Source organism: Mustela nigripes, chromosome 4 (assembly GCF_022355385.1).
Source record: "Mustela nigripes isolate SB6536 chromosome 4, MUSNIG.SB6536, whole genome shotgun sequence".
Classification (NCBI taxonomy): domain Eukaryota; kingdom Metazoa; phylum Chordata; class Mammalia; order Carnivora; family Mustelidae; genus Mustela; species Mustela nigripes.
Genome location: NC_081560.1, coordinates 50,708,124 through 50,735,960, shown reverse-complemented (window position 1 = coordinate 50,735,960; position 27,837 = coordinate 50,708,124). Strand labels below are relative to the sequence as shown.

The 27,837-nt window shown below is 33.9% G+C and overlaps 1 protein-coding gene across 5 annotated transcripts in view; it reads left to right on the top strand.

Annotated features, from left to right (window-relative positions):
- The window catches only part of PALS2 (protein associated with LIN7 2, MAGUK p55 family member), a 109,429-nt gene that overhangs the window by 70,857 nt on the left and 10,735 nt on the right, over positions 1–27,837 (top strand). For 4 of the 5 annotated variants that reach the window (XM_059395678.1, XM_059395679.1, XM_059395680.1 and 1 more), the window contains exons 6-10: positions 12,056–12,097; positions 13,564–13,695; positions 15,492–15,591; positions 15,933–16,001; positions 17,541–17,702. In XM_059395678.1, the coding sequence (XP_059251661.1) occupies positions 12,056–12,097; positions 13,564–13,695; positions 15,492–15,591; positions 15,933–16,001; positions 17,541–17,702 (505 nt within the window). The remainder of the gene's footprint in view (positions 1–12,055; positions 12,098–13,563; positions 13,696–15,491; positions 15,592–15,932; positions 16,002–17,540; positions 17,703–27,837) is intronic. The other variant, XM_059395682.1, reaches the window with a different exon arrangement.

Below are 27,837 nucleotides of genomic sequence, written 5' to 3'. Positions count from 1 at the left end.
TCATGTGGCTCTTATCCTTTCTTATTGATACGATGTGTCATGTTGACTGATTTGTGAATGTTGAACTACTTTTGCAATCAGTGTCTTTTGAAATGATCATGTGGCTCTTATCCTTTCTTATTGATACGATGTGTCATGTTGACTGATTTGTGAATGTTGAACTACATTTGCAGCCCAGGAATAAATCTCACTTGGTCGTGCTGTATAATTTTACTAATGTATTGTTAGGTTTGATTTGCTAGTATTTTGATGAGAATATTTGCATTTATGTTCATGAGAGATCTTTTCTCTTTTTGTGATGTCTAATTTTGGTGTCAGGGAAATGCTGGCATTACAGAATGAATTTGGAAGTTTTCCTTCCTTTTCACTTTTTTGGAATAGTTTGAGAAGAATAGATACTAACTCTTTTTTCAGTGTTTGGCAGAATTTGCTTGTGAAACCATCTGGTCTTGGACTTTTGTTTGTTGGGAGTTTTTTAATTATTGATTCAGTTTTGTTGCTATTTCTTCCTGCTTCAGTTTTGGTCAGTTAATATGTTTCTAGGAATTAATCCACTTCTGAGTTGTTCAGTTTGTCAGCATGTAATTTTTCTTAATATTCTCTTGTAATTATATTTTTTGGAGGTTTATTGTTATTTCTTCTCTTTCATTTTGATTTTATTTGGTTTCATTCTCAATAAGTCTGGCTGGGGGGCTATCAGTTTTATTGACTTTTGTTTTGCTTTGTTTTGTTTTGTTTTGTTTTGTTTTTAAGAGCTAGCTCCTCACTTCATTGATTTAGTGATTTTATTAGTTTCTCTATCATTTATTTTTGCTCTAATCATTATTTTCTTCCTTTTTCTGGTTTTAGGTTTTGTTTGTTGTTCTTTTTCCAGTTCCTTTAGCTGTAAGGATTTGAGGGTTTTTTCCTTGAGGTAGGCCTATATTGCTCTAAACTTACCTCTTTGAAATGCTTTTGCTGCATCCTAAAGGTTTTGTACATTATAATTTCATTTTTATTTGTTTCCATGTATTTTTAAATTTCTTTGATTTCCTGGTTGATCTATTCATTGTATCACATTATTTAACCTCTGTGTATTTATAGTCTTTCCAGGTTTTTTCTTCTGGTTGACTTCTGGTTTTATAATGGTATAGTCAGAAAAGATGTATGGTAGACTTTGATCTTTTTGAATTTGTTGAGGCTTGTTTTGTGGTCTAATATGTGATTGGTTCTGGTGAATATTCCCTGTACACTTGAATAGAATGTGTATTGTGGTATTTTAGGAATTTTAGAAAATTTAGGAATTTTCTGAATATATCTGTTAAATCCATCTGGTCCATTGTGTCTCAAAGCCACTGTTTCTTGTTGAGTTTCTGTTTTCAGATGAGCCTTCCATTGATGTAAGTGGGGTGTTAAAGGCCCCTACTATTATTGTATTACTATCAATTACTTCCTTTATGTTTGTTATTAACTTTTTTATGTATTTGGGACCTCCCATGTTGGGTGAATAAATACTTCATATTGTTTTATCTTTATGTTGAATTTTCTCTCTTGTATCACTATATTGTGCCCTTCTTTGTCTCTTGTTATAGTTTTTGTTTTAAAGTCTTTTGTCCAACATAAATATTGCTACTGTGACTTTCTTCTGACATCCATTTGCATGATAAATGTTTCTCTAGCCCCTCAGTTTCAATTGGCAGGTGTTTTTATGTCTAAAATAACTCTTATAGGCAACATTTAGATGGGTTTTGTTTCTTTATCCATTCTGTCACCATATATCTTTTGATTGGAGTATTTAGGCCTTTTGCATGTTAAGTAATTTATTGATAGATATTATTTATTGCCATTTTATGGTTGTTTCTGAACATTTTCTCTGATGCTTTCTTGTCTTTCTGTCTTTCATGGTTTGCTGGTTGTCTTGATATATTTGGATTTCTTTCTCTTTATTCTTTGTATATTTAGTAGTGGTTTTTGATTTGTGGTTACTCTTAGGTTTGTATAGAATATCTGCATATAGCAGTCTATATTAAATTCATAATTGTTTATGTTTGAATCCATTCTTTACTTTTCTCCTACCCGTGTTTTAGGTATATAGTGTCATAATTTGCATCTTTCTATTTTGTGAGTTCCTTGACTGGGTTTTCACAGAAATAGTCATTTTTATTGCTTTTGTGTTTTCTACCTTCATACTGTCATTTTTGGTCTTTCCACTCAAAAAATTCCCTCTAATTTTTCTTGCAGGGTAGGTTTGGTGGTCACGAACTCCTTTAGTTTTTGTTTGTCTGGGAAAATCTATCTCTCCTTCTATTCTGAATTATAGCCATGCTGCAGGTTTTTCCCATTCAGCACTTTGAATATATCATGACACTCCTTTCTGGCTTGGAAGGTTTCTACTGAAAAATTCGCTGATAGCCTTGTGGGGTTTCCTTCATATGTAACTATCTTCTTTGGTCCCATTGCTCTTTATATTTTTTCTTTATCACTTTATTTTTCCATTTTAATTACAGTGTGTCTTCTTGTGGATCTGCTTTGGTTGATTTTGTTGGGGTTCTCTGTGCCTTCTAGATCTGGATATCTGTTTCCTTTCCTGGACTAGAGAAGTTTTCAGCTATTATTTCTCCTGATAAATTCTCTGCCCCCTTTTCTCTCCTTCTTCTGGGATTCCTATAATATGAATATTATTACATTGATGGAGTCACTGAGTTCCCTAAGTCTATTCTCATTTTGCATAATTCTTTTCTCTTTTTGTTCAGCATAATTACTTTCCATTACTCTGTCTCTAGGTCATTAATTCATTCCTTTGTTTCTTCTGCCTGCTTTTCATTCCATCAGGCATGTTTTTTACTTTGTTTATTGAGTCCTTTATCTCTATCTCTTATCTTTTTTTGAAAATTTTATTCATTTATTTGACAGAGAGAGAGAGACCACAAGGAGGCAGAGAGGCAGGCAGAGAGAGAGGGAGAAGCAGGCTCCCTGCCAAGCAGAGAGCCCAATGCGGAGCTCGATCCCAGGACCCTGAGACCATGACCTGAGCCGAAGGCAGAGGCTTAACCCACTGAGCCACCCAGGCACCCCTACTCTGTCCCTATCTTAATGATCTCACTGATGTCCTCCACTCTCTCCTCAAGTCCATTGAGTATGCTTGTGATCATTGATTAAAATTCTTTATCAAGCACATTACTTAAATCTGTTTCACTTAGCTCTCCTGCTATGGCTTTGTCTTGTTCTTTCATTTGATACGGATTCCTCTGTCTTCTCATTTTGTGCCTGTTTCTCTGTGTTAGGAACGTTAACTACATCTTTTATTCTTTGAGGGTAATGCCTTTATAAAGAAGAGGGCCTGTAGAATCCCGCAGTGCAGTATCCCCTGTTCCCCAGCTCCAAGAAAAGAATCATGAAAGAAAAGGTATTCGAAATTAGACATTTCACATCACTATTACCTCTAAGACCTCCTGTATTTCTCAAGTGGCACATTTTCATTTGGACTTGAATAGATTGGAAAGGTAGAACTTAAGATTTTTTTTTTAATTATGTGTTAGCTGTGATAATTAGGAAGATTTTCCCCCCCTGTGGTGTAAACCAGAATTCATACCAGTTTAGCAAGGCTATCATGAACTTTTACAGGCAAGGTATTTTCATAATACTGATATGTTACATGTTAGCACTTTGGCTCAAATTCCTTTCTAGATTCTGCACCCAGTGAACTGGTCTGAATAGCATAAGATGCTAGGATCTTTAGCCCTCTCAGGCTTAAATATATTCCCATCCCATGCCTTCTCAAATTCTTTAATTTAGCCTTTAGAACTGGGAGAAAAGATTTAAATGGGCTAGGAGAGGTCATCTAAGCCTGAGGCAGTTCTTAGGCCTATCATAAAAAAAGAAAAGAGATTATAACATGAAGACTTCCAAAGGTGAGTCAAAACATGTCTAAATTGGGTTATTTTTTAATATGAGGAAATTATTACTGATTACTTTGGAATAACAGGCCTAAACAATGCTTGTCCTGGACAAACTATGGTCATTTTCCTAGGAGAAGCTGTGGGGAGGCAAGGGCATTTAACCTCTTCAGCTTTTTCACTGGAAGCTCTATCATATAGTCCTAGTGTGCCTATCTTAACTCCCTCTGGACTGCTAGGAGAGCAGAAGGGAGCCAGGAGCTCTCCCTGCCAGGTGGTGTTTCTCAAAACATGATCAGTAGATATTTTTATCGGAATAATTTGAAGTGCTTATTAAAAATCAAAATTTTTCATGAGATGTAAGAATCTATCATTTTAAATTAGAGACCAACGTAAATTAGAAGTTGTAGCTAATTCTGAGGTTTTTCAACTTACATAATGGTTTAGTTTCCAAAGGCTGTTCATAATTCCATTTGTTCATTAAGGTCAAACTTCTCATCTTTAAGGCCACCATGATGTAGATACCAAAAATATTTTAAGAAAAGAAATTACAGTTCCATATGCATTTGAACATTCTTAACAAAATAATAGCAAATGAAATTTAATAATATATAAAAGGAATAACAGAACATGTTCAAGTTGAATTTTTCCCATGGGTGCTAGGGTGGTTTCATATTGGAAATAAGTGTGAAACCAAACTCATTAACAGATTTAAAAAGAGAAACCTCAGTAAAGAATTTGATGAAATTCAATCCATAGTTATGATTTTAAAAAAGATTAATAAATCAAGAACAGAGGGAGACTCCTTATGCTTATGTAAAAACAAAAACTAAAACTAAAGACAACATTATCCTGAATAGTTGAATATTAGAATCATTCTCTTTAATATCAGGAACTGGACCCTCAGGTAGTCTGCCTAAGACTTAAGTACAACCCCACTCCCCCAGAAAGCCTCATTTCCATTCCAATAAGATCAAAACACCTATCATAAACTGAGAGAAACTTGCCAAACTTCAGGCGTAATTGGTTAAAAAAAAAAAAAAAAAAACTGCCCTGAGAATGGTACATAGAGTAACAGATGATACAACAAATATCTGTTATAGTAAGTGATAAAAATTTTCAATTCTCCTTAAAGAAACTAAGAATAAGCAGTATCTCTGACATTAAAGAGGTAAGTGTATTTGCAAACTAGGGAATGGTTATCTACTTACTTTAACAATCCTAAGCCCAGATGTCTCTGGCAGCAAACACTTTTACCATTACCAGCCATGCTGGGACACAGTCCCTGACAGAAATGCCCCCTGGCTTCTTAGACCAACTTGGTACTGAGAAGCTTAAGGACACTGGCAGAAGCTGAATGGAAAAGCACCACTTGCTCCTGGGGAGAAGGGTGATCTTGTTCAGGGTTTTGATGAGGCCTCCAATAATTAGGCAAATAATTGACTAGATTTATTTTTTAAATAATAAAACTTCAATAATTTTGACTGCTTAAAAAATTTTGTTTATGGCAAATATATAGAATGATGAAATACAGAAACCTATCATTTAAATTCTGAGGACCTTGGACTCTGCTGCTTTTTAATTATTGCCTATACACAATATACAGTTAGTTAAGCCAAAGAAGCCACAATATAAAGTTTAAAAGAAGAGTTAATAAAGTCCTTGCCTAGTTACAAAAAGTAAGAACTAGAGAAGGATGTTCAGTAACACCATTGCAATTTAGTATCTTACTGAAGGTTTCATAAGCACAAAAAGACAAATTATTGAAGCAAAAAGTTCAGGAAGGAGAAAATAAATTTACTATTTTCAAATAATATTTTTAGCATAGAATGTACCCAAAACTATAATAGAAATGAGTTTAGCAAGCTATTTGAAACTAAGATTAATATACAGAAGTCAGTTGCATTTCTGTATGTCATCAACAAACATCAAGATATATAAGCAAGACAAACATCATTTACAGTAGAGTCAGAGAATGTCACATTTATGTTTAGAAATAAATCTAACAAAAAGATTCAAGTCCTCTACAAACACACACACACACACACTTATACACACTCTGATGAAGATCCTAATGGATACATCATGTTCATGGAGAAGACAATATTGTGGTGTCCTGTTTTCCTCAAATTGATTTTTAGATTCAACAAAATTCCAGTAAGATTTTTCATAGTATTTGATAGGATGAATATCTCACAGTAATGAAAAACAGAAATATAGTAATGGGGCATTCCTAATTTATAGGAATTAAGATACCATCATGGAATTGGCATAAGAGCAGATAGAATGATTAAAGGAATAGAGAGTTCAGATAGGGAGCTAACACATGTACTGTTTTGATAAGATGACATATCTTTCATGGAGAAGAGGAGAGACTATTCAATGAAACTGGTTATTAATGGGGTTAACATGAAGTTGTGTTTCTGTTTCTCTTCACATATACAAATCAAGTTAACAAATGAAGAGATATTAAAAATGACTGTGGATTACCATTTATAACATTCAATTGGCAGAAAGTGTACATGTGACTTTAAGGTATCTCTTTTACACTGCTGGTGGCAGTGTAAATTGATATAACCACATGGGGTGGTGGGCGGAGTTTAGCATTATCAGAGTTGAATGTTCACGTATACTGGAGTCATTTCCTAGAGCAGTTCATAGGTATGTACAGCTAGAAATATGTTAACAAGCATGTAAATTCCAAAAGATTGTATGCTATGATGTGATATAATTTTTTACATTTAAAAAATCTAAATGCATACTTTTAAAGAATGCATATAACTGCACAGTGAAACTATACTAAAGGATACCAAAGAGTTAATGAATACAATGTTCAGGGTAAGGGTTACCTTAGCTGGGGAAGTCAGGGTGATGGAATGGAATGAGAGCAGGAGGACCACTTAAGGTTCTAGCCTCTGTTTTGGGTACAAGTTTATAGCTGTTTATCACATTTTTAAAAGGAATAAAATAAAAATAGGCTTTGCATGAACCAGTGACTTAGTGTGATATAAATTAAGAATTATTATTATTAGTATAATTCTGAATAGTTTAATAGTTTTTTAAAATAAACTCTTTGACAGAAACTTAAATTTGTGGGTCACAGATGGATGTTTACCAAATAGGAGTATGAATTGCCCCTCAAAGCTTTTTTAAACAAATATATTCTAGACTCCCTGCTGATTGAAAATGTGTGTGTGACTGCATTTAATTGAGTAGGCTGAATTCATATACTTTGAAAATCTTTAGAAGAATAACATCCTTTCTTAATCATCTCTGCTATTGTCACAGTGAACTTCATATCAACTATGATCACTGCATTCACCACGTTGTCACTTGCTCCAATTGCAAATTTGAATAGACCTGAAAATATGTGTTGAGACTGAGGGTGCATAAAGAACACTTGCACTATGTTCAGACAACATATTTCCAAATTTCGAACCACCTTCTGATTTAACATAAAGGTTATGGTAGGGCTATTTCTAAAGCCATTTCATCCATTTGATTTCTTTTCTCTTACTAATTATTATCCTTTAATAGGCCCAGCATAGTCCATTGTAATATTTTATTTTTTCAGTACTTCTAAAAATTTTTTTTCTAAGATTTTATTTATTTGTCAGAGAAAGGGAGAGCGAGCGAGCACAGGCAGACAGAATGGCAGGCAGAGAAAGAGGGAGAAGCAGGCTCCCTGCCGAGCAAGGAGGCTGATGTGGGACATGATCCCAGGACGCTGGGATCATGACCTGAGCCGAAGGCAGCTGCCCAACCAACTGAGCCACCCAGGCGTCCCAGTACTTGTAAAATTTTTATATTTACTTTTAAAAAATACTTGAGAAAAAGCTTATATAAATAGCATACATTTAAAGTGTACAATTTGATAAATGTAGTTATATGTACCTGTGAAACTAACAACATAATCAAGACAACATATATATCTAGCACCTCCAGAATTTTCTTTGTATCCATTTATAATTCTTCCTTCCTTCTCCCCCCCCCCCCCCCCCTGCATTCCAGGCAAGCACTGCTCTGCTTTCTGTCACTATAGTTTAGTTTACATTTTCCTTATTTTTATATAAATGGAAGCATACAACATGAATCACCTTTGCTGTTTTTTTCTTTTGTTTTGTTTTGTTTTAATCTGTCTTCTTTCAGCATAATTCTTTTAGGATTTATCCATCTTTTTATGTGTATCAGTAGTTGATTCCTTTGTGTTGATGAGTAGTATTTCATTGCTTGGCTATACCATAGTTTGTTTATCCATTAACTGGCTGATGAACATTTTTGTTATTTCCACTTTGGGGCTATTATAAATAAAGATGCTGTGGACATTTACATGTAAGTCCCTTGGGTGAATACCTAGGAACTGAAGGATTGGGTCATGGTAGGTATACGTTGAACTTTCAGAGAAGTGGCTGAACTAATTGCAGAAATGGTTTTACCAGTGTACTTTCACCCCAGCATTTTGAGAGTTTCAATTACTGTACATCTTCACCAACATTTGGTATGGTCAGTCCTTAACAATTTTAGATACTTATATAGGTATGTAGTGATAACTCAGTATAATATTAATTTGCATTTCCCTGATGACTACTTGAGTATCTTTTCTTGTGTTTATTTGTGTGTGTGTGTGTGCGTGTGTGTGTTTAAGTCTGTTTTGGTGATTGTCTTAAAATCGTAATAATTTTTTATTAAGATTTTTCTTAATTTAGGTTTGAGAGTTCTTTACATATTTTGAATACAACTACTTTTTTTTTTTAAGATTTTATTTATTTATTTGACAGAGATCACGAGTAGGCAGAGAGAGAGAGAGAGAGAGGGAAGCAGGCTCGCTGCTGAACAGAGAGCCCAATGTAGGGCTCGATCCTAGGACTCTGGGATCATGACCTGACCCTAAGGCAGAGACAAACTCACTGAGCCACCCAGGCGCCCCTGAATACAACTACTTTGTCAGAATTATGATTTGTAAGGATTTCCTCACAGTGAAAACGCTTGTCTTTTCATTCTGTTAACTGTGTAATACAAAGAGCAGAAGTTCTTAATTTTGATGAAGTCCAATTTTTCCATGTTTATCTTTTACAAATCATGCTTGTATTGTTCTGTGTAAAATATTGTTGCATAACCTAAGGTCATAAAGATTTTCTTTGATATTTTTTCTGAAAGTTGTATAGTTTTATGCTTTATATCTAGCAATAGGATCCATTTAGTGTATGAGTTTTTGTATAGGTTTAAGATATGGACAAATGGGGGTTGGCATATAGATAAACAATTTTCCAGCCCCATTTGTTGAAAAGACTATTTCTTTCATCAAATTTGGAAACATTTTGACTATTACCTCTTCAGATTATTTTTCTGTTCCCATTTCTTCTCTCCTTTGGTGACATCATTTTTGCATATATTAGGCTTCTTGAAATTGTCCCATTTTTCAGTGATTCTCTTCATTTAAATCCTAATACTTCCCTGTTTTTTATCTTAGTTTTTATTGCTGCTTATCTTCAAGTTTATTTTCTTCAATGTCTAATCTGTTTGTCACTTCTGGTGTACTTTTTCCATCTTACTTTGGTTTTCATCTCTAGAAATCTAAATTGAGTCTTCCTTTTCTTTTTTTTTTTTATCTGCCATGTTTCTACCTAACATGCCTAGTCCTTCCTCTAGCTTCTTGAACCTAAGAATACAATATGTAAAGTTAAAATAACTATTTTAATGTCCTTCTCTGCTAATTTGATTATGTTTATCATTTCTGGATCATTCTTAATTGATTTTTCTCCACACTGTAAATTATATTATTTTTGATTGGTTGTTAGACATGAATTTTACCTTGTTGAAAGCTGGATATTTTTGTTTCCTCAGAAAAATTTTAAACTTTGTTCTAGGATACTTCAGTTACTTGGGAACAGTTTGATCCTTTGAGATCTTGTTTTTTAAGCTTTTTTAGGTAGAGCCAGGGCAGGATTAAGTCTGGGACATAATCCTTCCACCTACTCAGTGCCTCATGAATTATGAGATTTTTCCACTCACCTTGATGAGAAAAGAAATTATTCCTGACCCTGTATGACTTGCTGATATTGCTTCTTATCATGCAGGTTCTTTACCTGACTTTGAGCAGTTTTGTTATATCCATTCACTGATCAGTACTGTCCTGAAGACTGGAGGGAGTGTTCTGCAGTTCTTGAGTATGCAACCCTTTCCTCACTGATTACTCTGTTCTGTACACTACAGCCACTTTGATCTCCCAGGTCGCCCAGCTCATCTCCTCAACTTGGAGACCACACAGGCTCTACTGAGATTCTTCCTTTCTGAGCTGCAATCTGGGAACTTTCTCTGTGCAGTTAGCAGGGGCAACTGAGTAGTTCATCTTGTTTGTTTCCATTTTTTAGGGATCACTGACTTCATTGCTTGATGTCTTAAAAAACGTTTTGTCAAATTTTGTCCAATATTTTAGTTGTTTCAGGTTGCAGAGTCCTTTATTGGTTCATCTTATTCAGAAGTATGAGTCATTTTATCTTATTTTTATTACCATGAGAATTTAATTTTTAAATAGGTGAATCATTCCAGTGGTTCAAAATTCAAGAAATATAAATAGGTATTCAATTGAAATCTCTCTCATAATCCACTACAAGCCTAGTCCTCACTCCCCGTAAGAAACCATGCTATTAGTTTATCTTTCTATTATTCATGTGCAAGTGAGTAAAAATTACATATTATTCCTGTTCTACCTCCTTTTCAATGAAAAGGTGACATATATATATACACTACTTGGTTTTTTTCACTTAACCATGTATCTTTTGGATGTTTCCTTATTGGTACATAGACTACTTCTTGACACACATCTCCACCTCCCCACCCTTTTTAATAGCTGCATAGTATTATATCATGTAGGGTTATCATCATTTATTTAACCAGTTCCCTATTATTAAACAATTAGGTTGCTTTCGATCTTCTGCTACTAGGACTAATTTAGTAGTTAATAGTCCTGTACATAAGACATTTTGCATATGCCTGAGCAGCATTGCTGCTTACTACATTCCCAGAGGTGGATTATTAGGTGAGAAGATTTTTACATTTGTAATTTAATAGCTATTGTCTAATTGTTCTCCCAAGGGATTGAGCCAGATCCTCCACTAACCTGTTAGGAAAGTGCCTATTGGCATAGAGTCTTATCCATAGAATTTTACCAAATATTTGGATTTCTGCTAATCTGGCAGGAAGAAAATGTTGTTATAATATAGTTTTAATTCATATTTCTGTTCTGAGTGACATTGAACATTTCTTATGCAAAAGCCATTTGTACTTCCCATTCTCTGTTCCCTCTACTTTAGATTGTCAGTTTTTCAGTTTTTTTTTTTAGTGATAAGAATATGAGATTGAATATTTTAGTAGTGTTTAATAACTTCTTAATAATGAATTGTTAACATCCATAGCCTATTAGTAAAACCTTTTACAATATACTTAATAAAATAAAATATAATTTTACTAAATTTGATCAGAACTCTAATGACTTTCACATCATTACAAAATCTTCAGATCAGAGGTTGGGTTAAATAGGGGTGCCTGGTTGGCTCAGTGGGTTAAAGATTGGGTTAATTGATTTTTCAGACAGATTTTTAAAAGTGAGTAAAACCAGACTAATCTGAGTTTTTGAGCATGAGAATAATGTTCTAAAAGTAGTTTCATACGTGAAATAATAAAAATTGTTCCCTCTAGAAATGTTTTACATTTGAGAGATGTGTTTTGTTCCACAAATAATGACATTTCCAAAACAATTTGATAGGAGTAGGGAAATAATTACTTAAAATTTAGACTACCTCAAAAAATCTGGATTTATGGCTTCAAAATGTATGTTGTCCCACAGATAAGAATGATAAACGGATTCCTGGTTAGATGACAGGATGCTCTTATTATTCATTTGGTGCGGCTTTCTTGAGAAGTAAAGAGTATCCAAGTATTTTTTTTAAAACTTTGCATACCCGTCCTTTTTCCCTGCCTCATCACAAACATTTCGACCTTTTTGCTTCTATCCTTTTTAATTTTCAGGTGCTATATCCTATGAATAATTAATGAGGGGAATAGTTACTTTACCAAATGAGTGAAGTAATAAAATGGGCCAGTAATTTGTTTATGTTTTGTTAATTTATTATCAATTTAAAAGTCTGGCTTTATTTATGCAATGAAAAATATATTTTTAGAGTTGCATCAATATGGAGAGGCATCCAGCACACGTCCGTCAGGTATGATGTCATTCCAGGACATTCTTTGGTACTCCGCTTTTCCGTCTTATCAGCCAACTAAATTTACCTTAATTAAATAATAATTTGGGTTTTCTTTTTCCATTACCAAAACATTGAGCTGCATGCTATTTTCAAGTTAGCCAGTTGTCACATTTTAGCAATCTTAATATTGTTTGTATGCTTGCTTTTTAGATGTTTCTAAATTTTTATATTAAAAAAAAATTGGCTTACTGATGTTTTAAATAATATTTAGCCTTTCCAAAGTTATTGAAAATGTTCTGAATGCTTTCTACCAAAATCATCTAATTGTAAATAACTAAAATTTTGTCACATGTTCCCAAATTAGTTACTTTTAAATTATTAAATTTATTTTAATATGCATCCATCACATTATGTTTTACCACACTAATAATGTAATGTATCTGCTGTGTTACTTGAATATCTTCTTGGTTACATTTATAGAAGTATGATATCAATGTTATTTTGACTAATTTTGTGCTTTTCTGCTTGTTAATCTATGCCAAGTCAGTTCTTCAGTGGACATAGTTTGTATTTTTATAAATATGCATGAAAAAGCTTTTTTAAGAAAGTAATCTGAACTTGCCATCAAATACTGAAAATGCTTAACTTATTAGAATTTACATTGAAGTGAATAAGCAGAATATTCCAGTTATTGGATCCAGTTATTGGATCAGTTATTGGAGATAACCAATGGTGGTAACTTACTGGCATACTTTTATTAATAAAACATATTTAAAAGGAGTTTTTATAGTTTAGTGACTTTAAATTGAGAAATAGTTTCAAGGTCTTTTCAGTGTTGTTCTTATAGTTAATTTAATGTTAGTTATTTAGATCAAAGCAAGATAATTTCAGAAAAGTATTTTCTATACAAATTTTGGTCAGTGTAAATCTATGATTATAAAACATATGTTACCAGTGATGAAAATTAGGTGGTTTTTTTTTTTTTGAGCTACTAAGTATATTTCAGGTCTGACTTCAGCATCAATTTTCATTGTTTAATTTTGATTTCTGGGCTCTTTCAAAAAACAACCCCCCCCCCCCAAAAAAGTCCTGTTATATCTGAAATATATGCCTTAAATCAGCTGCATATATTATTGCTGGATATTAATCAGAAAGTGTCATTTAATTGCACAAAAATTATGCAGAGTTAGAAAATCATGTGAAAAGATGGGGAGAAAATATAAGAATGGTGGAGTAAAATGATTATCAAACTGTTGGTTTAAGATTAGACATTAATGTAGAAACAAAGTTTTAATTGTAGTACTAATATTTTCTTTTCTGATGCCAAATTATGCATAATAATTGATTTTTATTTGAGTGGGACAAGGTCCTTATTTGAAGTACTAAATAAATTCTCAATTATAATTAACAATTTGAAAAAGATTTTAAAAATCTAGTGACAAATGATACATCCATACTACTTTAAATTGTGCTATGTGTTTTAGGTATTTGTGAAATGTCATTTTGATTATAATCCATACAATGATAATCTGATACCCTGCAAAGAAGCAGGACTGAAGTTTTCAAAAGGAGAAATTCTTCAAATTGTAAACAGAGAAGATCCAAACTGGTGGCAGGTTAGTATGCTTCTCATAATTTCCACAACTGCTTTTTTGTTTTCAATCTTAGATCTAGTCGATATTATTCAAGAAGAAGGTATTAGCATTTGTTCCAATGGTTTTTCCTACCTGGACAGCTCCAGCTTCATGGCTGCTAATTTTGTGGACAGAAAAGATCAAATTGAGAGGGACTTTGTGAGTAGCTGTTAATAAATGCAGAATTAACTAGTCTGTGGAGATACTCCATTGGTTTAGGGATTAGAATAGTTGGTTCTTCCACATGAGTGATTGTAATAAAATATAGTATTGGTCAAGAACAACTTGGGGTCATCCCTTCTCAGTGTTTATAGTTTTAACTAGAAGTCTTTTACTATGTGTGTAGTAGTGTCTTTCTCTCTTGTCTCCTCTCCCTCTATATACATTTATGGCAAAAAACCCAAATTTCTTAAGCTCTTAAATTTGTTTCTCTACCTCTCCTCAGTTACTTAGAAATGAAAGTTTAGCTTATGATTAGTGTTAGTTGGTCTTGGATTAAAATATGCGTATATGGAAAGGGATTTTGTTATCACCATATTTTCCCCCCACTTCATTTTCTAAAGATCTCTGCGATCATGTTTTTTTCTTTCCCCTACTTTAGCTTTTAGAAATCTCTAGCAGCAGAATTAAGTCTGATTTTGTAATTGTTTACACTGTCCAATACCAACAGTATTCAGAGCTGGAGAAACTGACAAGTCAGAAAGTCAGAAAGTCTAAAATTCCCTAAACCATCAGAACAAGTGATTAAAAAGGAAGGTGTATGAGGAAAGGACCCAGGACCTAGCACTCTAAACTCTAAATTAAATGGAGATACTAGTAACTCACATTAGCTCTGTTAAGTTATATTGGTTGACTTCTAAGGGGGAATGAATAACAAGAGTGAAAATAGTCTTACTAATGTGTCCTTAAATTTAAATGAAGACATTATTATGTATAAGTGCATTATTCAGTGAGAGAACTAAAACGTAGGTAAGTTTAAAAGAATCCATGAGATCTAGACGTTTCCACTGAATTTCTAAGAACTCTCTTCAAAAAACTCTTTGTTTTCTTTATTGAACTTTTCCAGGAAATCTTTCTTTTCTTCCCCTTTCTATGAATGTTGTCTCTTCGTTCTGCCCTCTCCTCCTGTCACCATTATTTCAGTCTCTTCTTGTATTTGGTGATCTGTTACTTTAATTGTTTTTTAGGATTTTAATGGCTAAAAATGATAACCAGATTTTTCAGTGCTAGTTGTTAATATAAAAAACCCTACCCTTGTGGGATAAGTCTCTAGCACACAGTTCTTTAGTCACTATTTTAAAGTAGCACTTTTTTGGATTTCAAAACTTAGTTTCTTGACAGTAGATGTAGTTTTACCTATTTTAAACTTAGGATATTAAGATTCTATCTCTTAGTAAGATTAAGGTTGATAGTAAGTACCTTATTAAGTGTGCTAATGAAATGTTCTTTTAACACATAAAATAGTATTTATCCTTTCTGTTCTTGGACTAACTTAACATTATGAATAAAAAGTTGCAGTAATTTAAAGATCCTCTATACCTTTGCATTTTAGTCCCAAAATTTTGATACCAGATTACAGAGTGATTAGGTGTCAGTTGATTCCTTTAAATGCTAAAGTGTTTAAATATCTTAACTGACAATGCCATGGATTTAAATCTTAAGGTCAGTTTTGAAGAGCTAATGTGTTATATTTTTACTGACTATTGATTGTCCTCCTTATTAGAATATGGTCTTAAATTTTGGTCACTGAGATATGCAATTCATTGATTTGATTCTAGGCTAGCCATGTAAAAGAGGGAGGAAGCGCTGGTCTCATTCCAAGCCAGTTCCTGGAAGAGAAGAGAAAGGCATTTGTGAGAAGAGACTGGGACAATTCAGGTGAGGAGCTCAACACAGAGTGTAACAAGTAGTCCTTTGTGGTGACCTTTCTTTTCCTCTTTCATCCGAATCAGCAAAAGAATTTATTTAAAATATATTTGAAATTAATCCATCCCATCTACTTTATTGTATCTCTCTCAAAAGTAAACTTTTTGATCCCTGTGTGCCACCTGCTGGTATATAGTATCACAATTTAGTGGCTCAACTCACTTCTGCCCCCTTCTGCTTTGTAGGACACAACATTGGAAAGGTAATTCTCCCACCCCTATAGAATACCACAGGGCAGTTTTATCATATTCTGACATACTGTTTTAAGTTATATTTCTCTTGTGACCCTTCAGGACCTTTTTGTGGAACCATAAGTAGCAAAAAAAAGAAAAAGATGATGTATCTCACAACCAGAAATGCAGGTACGTTTTAAATACTTTCTGAATGGTCCAAATGAGATAGCTTTATATCATTAATTAATGTGGCATAAACTCCAAATATATAATTTTAAATGAAAGTAATTCAGATTACTACCCGATTGTAAGGGGCTGTCACTTGAGCACATGGTGCAATATAATATAAAGATTGTTTTAATTTTTACATTATATATATACTCACACTGTTACCAAGGTGTTTTCTTTGTGAGTATAGTTCACAGTAAAATGGATTGGTTAGGATTTATTCTTGTATTAATGAAGGAACAAACTTATTAAAACTATTTATTCAGAGAACTTTGATGGTAATTTATGTATCATTTCTTAAGAAATGCCTTTAGGAAGATACTAATAGAGTTATGATTAAGGGCAACTATATTCTGCCTTAACATTGTCCATGATACTTTTGGGAAAATAGTACTGGACCAAAAAGATCTTAGCCTGATCTAGTAGGATACTCTCTTAAATCTTTTAGATGTAAAGAAAGGTAAGTATGACAGCTACCATAGTTATTCTTTTCAGTTCTAGAGACTGATAGGCATGAAATGCAGCTCTTTGAATGAGAAGGCCTTCTGAAAGGAATTGACAATTTTAAAGTACTTTCTAGACTTCAGAGCTGCCTCTCTACCGGTTATAAACTAAATAGCACACTATAAGGGAAATAATACATCATAATAATAATGAGAAAATAGACTCTCCCTTAATATTGGTTTAATGGAGAAATTATGCAAAGAAGGAGTTGCTGTTAAGATAATAACCTAAGGAAGAAGTGTTATTACTGCAGATTAAGAGTTATAACCCTAATAACAGGTAATGTACTATTTCAAATCCACTTTGTCCTTATTATTCATTAAATATATGTCCTTACAGCTTTTTTGCAAAATAGAGAACTTGCGATTTTCTCATTGACCAAGATTTAATTTTGGAATGTGTTTTGACTGAAAATAGTTTGGCTCCAACATTTTATACATAAATTCATAATCTTAAAATGTAATTATCAGTATATTTGCATGTATTTTATTTAATCGTACTGGTATTTGCTGAGTCAACACACAGGATGTTTTCATTTATATGATTGGAAAGGCATACTCATTCTGTGGGACTTACTTAAGCAGCCACACTAAGTATACTGACATCTTTTATGTCTGATACACACTAGTTGGCTGAATAAATTACTTAAGGTAATTTGCAGTTTGATTATATATATTAAAGGAACTACTTCTACTGAGAATTGATAAAAAAGCCTAGATAGATGGATAGACTGTATGATAAAGATAAAGCACAGGCATTTTTCTTGCTTAGACAAATTTTTAAGAGCAAATGGATAGAGGCAGATGTTTAAATCAAGATAAAAAATAGTTTCTTGAACTTACCAAATTTATAAAAACGAATCTATAGTAAGTTAGTACAATTCAAGGGATATTTACCTGTCAGACAACCAAGCTCTTACTGAACAGAATTGCAGAGGTTTTTCATCCATCTAAAAATAACTGAGTATCACGATTCTCCATTTCCTTTTACATTTAGAATTTGATCGTCATGAAATCCAGATATATGAGGAAGTAGCCAAAATGCCTCCTTTCCAGAGAAAGACATTAGTATTGATAGGAGCCCAAGGTGTGGGACGAAGAAGCTTGAAAAACAGGTTCATAGTGTTGAATCCCACTAGATTTGGAACCACAGTGCCATGTAAGTTTTCTTTTTTTGCTGTTTAATTTGGCATCAAAGAGTAGGGTAGGGCAGATTATTATTTTTAATCCCAAATAATTTTTTATTATGCCAGTGGAAACGAACAAGTAGTAGATACTGAAAAACTCAGTGACTCTACAGCTGTCTTGAACTAGTGCTATAGCTCTGTTGGCTTGCTGCCCAGTGGCAGTTGCTTCTCCAAACTCTTTCATACAGAAATGCTAGTTAAATGAAAGTGTTAGGAGTTATGGCAAAATCAGCATTAACTTTGTATTTTCTTGTATAACTGATGTTTATCTGAAAAATTTTGTTGTTGTTGTTGTTGTTGTTGTTTTTACTCATTTAGTGTAAAGAGAAGAGGGAAACCTGGATCCTCACACACCCCCTCCCACCACCGCCTGCCATCCAGTGTGGCCATCCCTTTGTGAATTTTGTGCATTCTCACTTGTACCTCTATCCTGCAAGGTCATTAACCTGATTTTTGATAGCACATCAACAGCAATTCATCTTCCTGATCAGGCAGCATTAATTAAAGTCACAAAGGCTGACATATAAAATAAAAATAATACTGATGAGAAGTATAAAATTAAATAAGCCAAACATTCATTTTATAATCTTTGCATTCTTTCCCTATTGGCATATTGGCATATTCCCAATATTGGGAAAATTAAGTAATGATGTCAGAAGTGTGCTTGATAAGAATAGAACCACATCAAGGAGTTAGATGATGTCATAGACTTTTTATAAGGACCAGTATACATTTGTCTTTGTTTTAGAAATATGTGGGAATTTACATACTCTCTCCCCTGAACAATGCAGGAGACAAGCCAGCATTGTCTTTATAATCTCTTTCTGTGCCTCAATTGCTGACCAAGCCCCCTTTGGATTAACTGTATTTCTTTAGGTATGTTCATGCCATTAAGCTGTTCTGAGTTCTTAGCCTAATGTCATTCCATCTCTTAGATGAATTTTAGAGTTTCTCTGCTTTCATCTAGTATGGTTTGAGGTTTAACGTTCAGTGAGTAATCTTATTGCTGAAATTCTTACGGATTTGTTAGGGGAGTAATAACCATGTGCTATTTGTAATCCCTTCAATGTAAGGCCTTGGATTCCATTGTAGGCACTGTAAGTCACTAAATTCAGACAAATACTGGTTAAATAGCTAAGAAAATAAAAACTTCGCTGTGACCAAAGTATTTCAAAGTATTTCGTATCTCATCTTTATCTAGTTAATACATGAACAGTACTTTAATCAAGGAGTTCTTAAAGATATGTAATAGAAAAATTAACTGCCTATATTGCTGTACCCCACCTGCTTACCAGAAACATTTGCTTTTTCATATTTGTTCCTGTTTATTTTAGAAGTCTTCCATATTTCTTAATAATGTCATCCTTCTGCAATTTCTTGCTTTATCCAGTGTAAGCTTGTCTGTTGACTTCCTGACTCTCTTCCCAATATAAAAATGTTTAGTTTTAGTTCATTGAGTTTTACTTCCTTGAACAGCATCTTTCTCTCCTCCATCCAGCAATTGATGGAGTTCCTTTTCTTCCTGTCTTTAACTTTATTTTAAACCAAAGAGTTGTCCAGTAAGTCATGTTTATTTTCTTGGAGATCTCTGTCTCAGAGCCATAGATCTTCCTGCTTCAGTGAGGACCAGCTGCTTTCCATTCTGGCTACCCCACTGTTAACATGGGCCTATTTCCCTTTGTTCTCCTGGGTTGACAGTAACTTGTTATGCTGGAATGTATCCTCTTGTAACTTCATAAGAAATAGTATATGAGATATAATTTATTTATCTTTGTATTTGAAGATATGTATTTTGTCATATATTTGATTGTTTAACCAATAATAGAAATTCAAGATAGTAAAACTTAAAAGATGTTATTCTTAAATCCAGTTCTGTTGAGGTCAGTGCCTTTGTAATCTTTGTTCTTTCACACGTGACCTTATTTTTCTTTCACAGACATTCAGGATCTTTTGTTTGTTTCATTTGTTGTTTTTCAGTATTTTGAAATGTAATAATGATGTGCCTTCCTGTTCATCTTCTTTAATTCCTTGTGCTGTTGATCAGTGGGCTCTTCAGACTAGAGATTCATGTCCCTAAATTCTGGAAAATTATTATTTCTTGAATGATTTCTCTATGTTCTGTCTGTTTACTTTTTCTAGAATCTCTTTTGGCTGAATGTTGAGCATCCTGGAATCATCTCCTCAATGTCTTTCTCTATCAGTCATGTTGTCTCTCCCTTTATCTTTTTATTTTACTCTTTAAAAGATTACCTTGAGTTCTTTATTTTCTCTTCCATCAGTGTTTTATCATGAGTAATCTTATTTTTCATTTTAGGATTTTCTGTTTATTGAGGGCTGTATCTTAGGTATCTCTAAGAATAGTAAATAGTGTATTCTTTTTTTAGGTTTTCATCTATAGCTGAATTACCTTTGTTTTCCTCTGGATTACTTTTTCTGTTTATGGTAGGATTGTGTGTGTTTTCCCTTTTATGCTAGAGGATTTTTTCTTTTATGCACTGATCCTGGACTGTACATCCTGCTTAAGTAAGTGTTAAAACTGGTTGGAAGTTCCATGTACTTGAGCAGGTCTTGGCAACTGGCTGAGCTTTATTTTGTGAAATGGGGGAGAAGACAGCCGTTTTGTTGGAGGAGCCATAAAGTAGGCATAAAATATTTCTAGGGCAGGGATGCCTGGGTGGCTCAATTGTTTAAGCATCTGCCTTCAGCTCAGGTCATGATCCCAGGGTCTTGGGGATCCAGTCCCACATCAGGCTCCTCGCTGATCGAGGAGCCTGCTTCTCCTTCTGCTTGTGCTCTGTCTCTCTCTCTCTCTCTCTCTGTCTGTTTCAAAAAAAACAAAAAACAAAAACCTTAAAAAAATATTTTGGGGAGGAGTTATTTAATTTTCCAGAGAAGAGTTTTCAGGTATCCTCCCCTGCTGAGACTGTTCTCTAACAAGATGAAGAGGGAGAAGGTATAGATTAACCTGCTCCATATGCATAATTACACCACCAACTTCAGTTTTTAGTTCCTTGCTTCAAAGTCCTTAATCTCTTCAGTGTTGTGGAGATAAAGTAGTCCTCTCATCCATAACTCTCTAACACTTTATTCTTCCTTAATTTCTTTCAGTAGTATTTGTAGTTTTCAGTGTACAAGTTGTATTTTTTTAATCAAATTTATTCTTAAGTATTCTAATTTTCCTAATTTTCTTTTCAGATTGTTCATTACAAATGTATAGAAATAGACCTGATTTATTTTTTAAAAAGATTTTTCATTTTATTATTTGAGAGAGAGAGAGAAGCAGATAGCAAGAGAGAGCATGAATGGGGAGGAGAGAAAGAAGCAGGCTCCCCACTGAGCAGGGAGCCTGAAGCAGGGCTCCATCCCAGGACTGGAGCCAAAGGCAGATGCTTAACCAACTGAGCCATCCAAGTGCCCCCAAATACACCAGATTTTTGTGCATTAATCTTGTATCCTTGTAATCTTGTAACCTTGCTGAACTCATGTATTATAATTTTTTTGTAAATTTCTCAGGATTTTCTATACACAAGATCATGTTATCTGTAAGTAGAGGCAGTTTTCCTTATTCCTTTAAACTGGGTGCCATTTATAGAACCTCCAGTGCAGTGTGAAAGTGGCAAAAGTGGACATCCTTGTCTAGTTCATGATCTTAGAGGGATACTATTCAGTCTTTCATCACTAAGTTTGATGTTAACTGTGGGTTTTTTGTAGATAACTTTCATCAGGTTAGAGAAATTCTCTTCTATTCCTAATTCACTGACTTATCATGAGAAGGTATTGTATTTTTCCAGATGTTTTTCCTTTTTTGAAATGATGGCATGATTTTTGTTTTTTATTCTTTTACATTAATTGTGTTCCTATGGTAAATCCCATTTAGCCATGGTGTATGATCCTTATTTTTGCTTATAGAATCAGTGTGCTAGTATTTTGTTGAGTATTTATGCAGCTATATTCATAAGAGATACTGGCCCATAGATTGCATTTCTTATCATATTAATCATGTTGATAATCATGGTAATACCAGACTCATACATTGAATTGGGAAGTGTTCCTTTCACCTCTCTTTCTTTTAGAAGAGTTTGTAAAGGATTGATGTTAATTCTCCTTTAAGTGTTTCATAGCGTTTACTCTTGAAGCCATTCAGTCCTGCTGTATTTTGTAGGAGGTTTTGATTACTGATTCAGTCTTATTATTTATTATAAGTCTGCTGAGGCTTTCTGTTTCTTTTTAATGGGTTTCAGAATTTTTACAGCGCCCATGGTAATATCCCTGCTTTTATTTCTGATTTTAGTAATTCAAGTCCTCTCTCCTTGGTCAGTCTCCCTAAAGATTTGTCAATTTTGATGTTTTTTTCAAAAAACCAGCATTTGCTTTTGTTGATTTTCTATATTGGTTTTCTATTCTCTGTTTAATTAATTTCTTTTATAGTCTTTATTTTTTCTCTCTTTTTCTAGGTGTAGTGTGCTATTTTTGCATTTTCTTTAGGTGGAATGTTAGGTTATTGGATTGAGATTTTCATTCCTTTTTTTTTTTTTCTTAAGATTTTATTTATTTATTTGAGAGAGAGAATGAAAGAGAGCATGAGAGGGGAGAAGGTCAGAGAGAGAAGCAGACTCCCCACTGAGCAGGGAGCCTGATGGGGGACCCAATTGCTGGACTCCGGGATCATGACCTGAGCCAAAGGTAGTCGCTTAACCAACTGAGCCACCCAGGAGCCTGAGATCTTCATTCTTAATAAGCATTTGCAGCTATAAAGTTCTCTAGAAGCAACTGTTTTAGCTTCATTTTATAACTTTTGGTATTGTGTCTGTTTTCATTCATCTCGAAAACTTTTCTAATTACATTTGTGATTTCCTTTTTGACCCATTGATTGTTCAGGAGCATATTGTTTGATTCCCACATATTTTTTTGCATTTCCCAAATTTCTTCTGTTACTGACTTCCAGCTCATTCCATTGTGGTCAGAGAACACTGTATGATTTTACTTTTTTAAAACTCATTGATGGGGCACCTAGGTGGCTCAGTCAGTTAAACAGCTGCCTTCAGCTTAGGTCATGATCCCAGAATCCTGGGATTGAGTCCCCTATTGGGCTCCCTGCTCAGCGGAGAACCTGCTTTTCCCTCTCCCCTGCCTGCCGCTCTGCCTACTTTTGCTCTCTCTGTGTCAAATAAATAAATAAAATCTTTTAAAAATTAATAAACAAATAAAACTCATTGAGACTTGCTTTGTAACCTCAGGTATGGTCAATTTGGGAGAATGTTCCAGGTATACTTGGGAAGGATGTGTATTATGTTATCATTGGGTAGAGTCTTCTACAAATGTCTTTTAGGTCTAGTTGGTTTATAGTATTGTTCAAGCCTTTTATTTCCTTGTTGATCTCCTATTTGTTCTATCCATTATTTCAAAGTGTGGTATTGAAGTTTTTGTTGATTTAGTTATTTCTCCCTTAATTCTGTCAGTTTTTGCAGCATGTGGTTTGAGAACTCTGTTGTTAAATCCATATATGTTTGTATTTTTTAGTCTTTTTGATGGATTGATGCTTTTATCATTATAAAATGTCCTTTGTCTCTAATAAAATTTTTGTCTTTAAGTTTACTTTATGTGATCTATGTATAGACACTCCAGGTCTGTTTGTATGGGATATTTTTTTTTTTTAAGATTTTATTTATTTATTTATTTGACAGAGAGAGATCACAAGTAGGCAGAGAGGCAGGCAGAGAGAGAGAGAGAGGAGGAAGCAGGCTCCCTGCTGAGAGCCCCTGAGATCATGGCCTGAGCCGAAGGCAGCGGCTTAACCCACTGAGCCACCCAGGCGCCCTGTATGGGATATTTTTTAGACCTTTTACTTTCAGCCTACTGATGTCTTTGAATCTAAAGTGTGTCTTTTGGGGACAGCCATATTGTTGGGTCATGGTTTTTTGTTTAAATCCATTTTGCCAGTCTCTGCCTTTTAATTGGAGTATTTTATCCACTTAATGTAAATGTCCCTCATCATGGGTTTACCTGGTTGTTTCCCCATGATTAGGTTCAGGTCATGCATTATTAGAAAAGATAAATCATGCTTTATTCTTCTCTGAACATTACATAGTAGGTCCGTTTGTCAAATTATCCCATTACTGATGAATTTGAGTACTGATTTAGGTCATGTCTGATAGGTTTCTTCACTGTAAAGGGTAACTTCTTCCATTTGTCATTAATAAGTCTTTTGTTCAAAGATACTTTGAAACTGTGTAATTATTCTCCTCAGCAAACTTTTACTCAATTGTTTTAGCATCCATCAATAATTCATTAATTTAAAATCTTTTCCTGAATTTGGGGTAAAAGCTACCAGGCCACTTAAATCCTTTCTTACATTGTTTGAATACACATTCATTTCTTAGTATCCTTGCAGTTAGCTATTTTGACTAACTGGTTTCTGGCAAGTATATAACTAAGTGGTTTGTTGGACGGCTGAGCTCTTTGGGAGTACAAACAGGAAAAAGCTTCATTTTCATCTAACTGCTGACTTCATCCATGCTCTGTCACATTTTCTTTCTCTCTACTTTCCCTCCTTCCCTTAGAAGATTCCATAACTTTGTAGTCACTTTCATGTATAAGAACTGTGTCATTTTTCTTAAATAAAACCCTATTTTGGGGTGTTTAAAAAAAGGCTACTCCAGTTCAAAACTTCAGTGTTATATCCAATTCACTGTTTCTCCCTTCCTCACAGCTCATTTCTGATCCTTGGCTTGAAACCTATATTCTGAGGTGAACAGTATAGTTTGTTTTATTACTCTGCCTTCACATCCTGCTCTGCTACTTCTGGTTTTCAGGGTCAGGACAGGAAGAAGTGGGGACCAAAGGCTGTCATGTAAAATTTTGCCTTGTGGAGATGAGAGTTCTTTTTGTCACAAATGGCCAAATACTGTCTCTTCATTAAGGCCTCTTGGTAGGTTCTTTGGAGACTTCCATACTTTGCCATTTCCTGCCCAGGATAGTATGATCTCCGGCTGTCCTCTTGAGACTAATGCCGAGCCCATACTTAATGTTCTCCTTTGCTTCATTCTCTATGCTTCATTCTGTCTTTCTGTGCAGGATACCTTCAGTACAGTTCATCCACTCTATCTTTTGAATACACAAACACAGACACACACTCTCACACACACATATCCCACAGGAAACTCATTCTTGCTTTGTCAAACAGTGAGAGTACAAATCACCCCACTGTTACAGTATGTCATCATGGGTTTTCAGAATTCATCAGGGAGAATCATTTTACCATGGGATAAAGGAGAAGAAAATAAAGCATTGTGCCCTGAACCTACAATTCATAACCTCAGCGACTCCTTTCTGATTATATATAATAAGATAAAGATAGGTGGACAGATGTTCCTAGGACCAAGTTGGCCACTTTTTAGTAAACTCTGAAAGAGGAAGCTATAAATCCTTGGCATTTTAGCTTCTACTTGGGACTTGAGGGATACCATGAGATTGCAAAAAGGAAAAAAGAAAATACACCTTATTCAGTGTTCTATTTATTAATACAATGAACACAGTTAAAATAACTTCTAATTATGGAATTATGACCATATTATTCATATAAAAATTTCCATACTTTTTCTCCTACTTAACACACTGGTCTTTCTTTTCTTCACATTCCTCAAACTTATCATTCACACCCTTTGTTCTTGTCGGTCCCTCAGCATGAAACACTCTGCCTCCCAGATCTTCAGATTCTTAAATTTTTCTTCTCATTCAGATATCACTTTCTCATAGGACATTACTAAAGTAGCCTCCCCAGTACCTAGTGGTTATGTTTTAGCACTTAAATTCTTATTTTTTGACTATTCACCCATCTCTACATTTAAGAGTATGTCCCACGAGAACAGAGAGCTGCTCTGTCTTTTGTACTTCTGTAGACTCAGAATCTAGAATAGGGTCTGGCACATAGGATATACCCAAGACATATTTGATGAATAAATGAATGAATATTGTAATATGAACTTTTTCCTCACAAGTTATTGTCATTATATGTTTTTATGTAAATATTAACCCTACAACAACAATAAAACAAGCAACCCGATTCAGAAATGAGCAAAGAACTTGAATAGACATTTCTCCAAAGACTATCTACAATGGCCGATAAGCACATGAAAGGATGCTGAACATCACTAATCATTAGGGACTTGCAAATCAAAACTGCAGTGGTATACCACTTCATACCCATTAGGAGATGGTATTATGCATTAAAAAAAAAATAGATAATAACAAGTACTGGCAAAGATGTAGCGATATTAGAACACTTGTATATTACTGATGGGAATGTAAAATGGTATATACTTCTGTAGAAAACGGTACAACAGGTCCTCCAAAAAATAAACAAAGCATTGCATATGATCTAGTAATTCAATTTATAGGTATATACCTAAAAGAATTAAAAGCAGAGACTGAGATATTTGTACATGAATATTCATAGCATTATTTACAATAGACAAAAAGATAGAAATCATTCAAATGTCCATCAGTGCATAAATGGGTAAACTAACTTATATGTACAGGCAATGGAATATTATTCAAACTTAAAAAAGATTAAAATTCCTATCCATACTGTAATATGGATGAACCTTGAAAACATTATGCTGAATGAAATAAACTAGACACAAAAGGACAGATATTGTACAATTCCATTTATATGAGATACCTGGAATAATAAAATTCATAGAGACAGAAAGTGGAGTAGTGGTTACCAGGGCCTAGGAGAGAGTGTTTAATGGAAGTCAGTGGTTAATGGACACAGATTTCAGTTTGAGATGATGAAAAGGTTTGGAAATAGTAGTGATTTTACACAGCAGTATGAATGTACTTAATGCCACTGAATTGTGTACTTAGAAATAATTAAAATGATCAATTTTATATATATTTTACCATGGCAAACCTAAAAAAAATTAATAACTTCTTAATATTCCAGTGTATAAGTATAGTGTTATTGCCTATGTATATAGTTTAGTTATGTTTGTTATAAGAGATGATAAAGTGTGTATATATATAAATCTCAAATATAATATTATTAGATCAAAAAATATATATAGATGTTTCAACTTCTTGATTTCTTGGTGTCAAATTAATTTCTGGAAAGATGCTGTTTTGCCTTTCAACAGTAAATAAATATTTTAGTAAGGATTCAAATCTTAAGTTTTTATATAGAAATTTTAGGTATACTCATACATCAGGGTAACTCTCACTTCTTCATATAATGTAGGTGTGTTTTACTTCTCTTTAAAACATTCTCATTTAAATAGCATCTAGCTTTTTTTTTTTTAAGTCACAGAATGTATCACAAAAAAGAAACACTGCAAAAGTGTGACAAGTTTGCCTAATTCTTGATATATAGTATTGTGCTGCATATTGTCAGATGGTATGGATAAAGAAGTCTCATAGGGAAGGTTGTAAATGCTGGCATTGTATTAAATTGATTTTTCTTGGGTTGCCTAGGTGGCTCAGTTGGTTAACCATCTGCCTTCAGCTCGGGTCTTCATTCAGTGGTCCTGGGATCCAGCCCCGAGTTTGGCTCCCTGCTCAGTGGGGAGCCTGCTTCTCCCTCTCTCTTTGCCTCTCTCCCCTGCTTGTGCTCTCTCTTGCTCTTTCACTCGCAAATAAATAAATCTTAGAAGAAATAGATTTTTCTTTATATATTATTAAATGATCCTAAAATAGAAAAAAATTATTAATCCGGGGGAATAGGCTACCTTAGGAATCAAGTTTGCTTTTTAACATTGACATCCTGAGTTTAATTAACAGAAAAATGTTACTTTGTTGTTTCCTCACCATTTGAAGAGCTATAAATATTTAGAATTTTGCCATAGTGATTACATTACAAGAAATCACATTGTTTGCCTAGCATATAAGCCTAAGAAGTGAGTTGTAGTAAAGCCACCCCATTCTAATTTCTCTGTACTAAGAATGGAAAGGGACTTAAATATGTAGCAGTATAGTTGTTAGGTTTTGATTTTTGTTTTGCTTTGTTTTGAGTTTTCATTTGAAAATGAGATTATGGTTAAAATTCACTTGTAAATTAGGGGGGCCTGGGTAGTTTTATCAGTTTGTTAAGCATCTGACTCTCGATTTCAC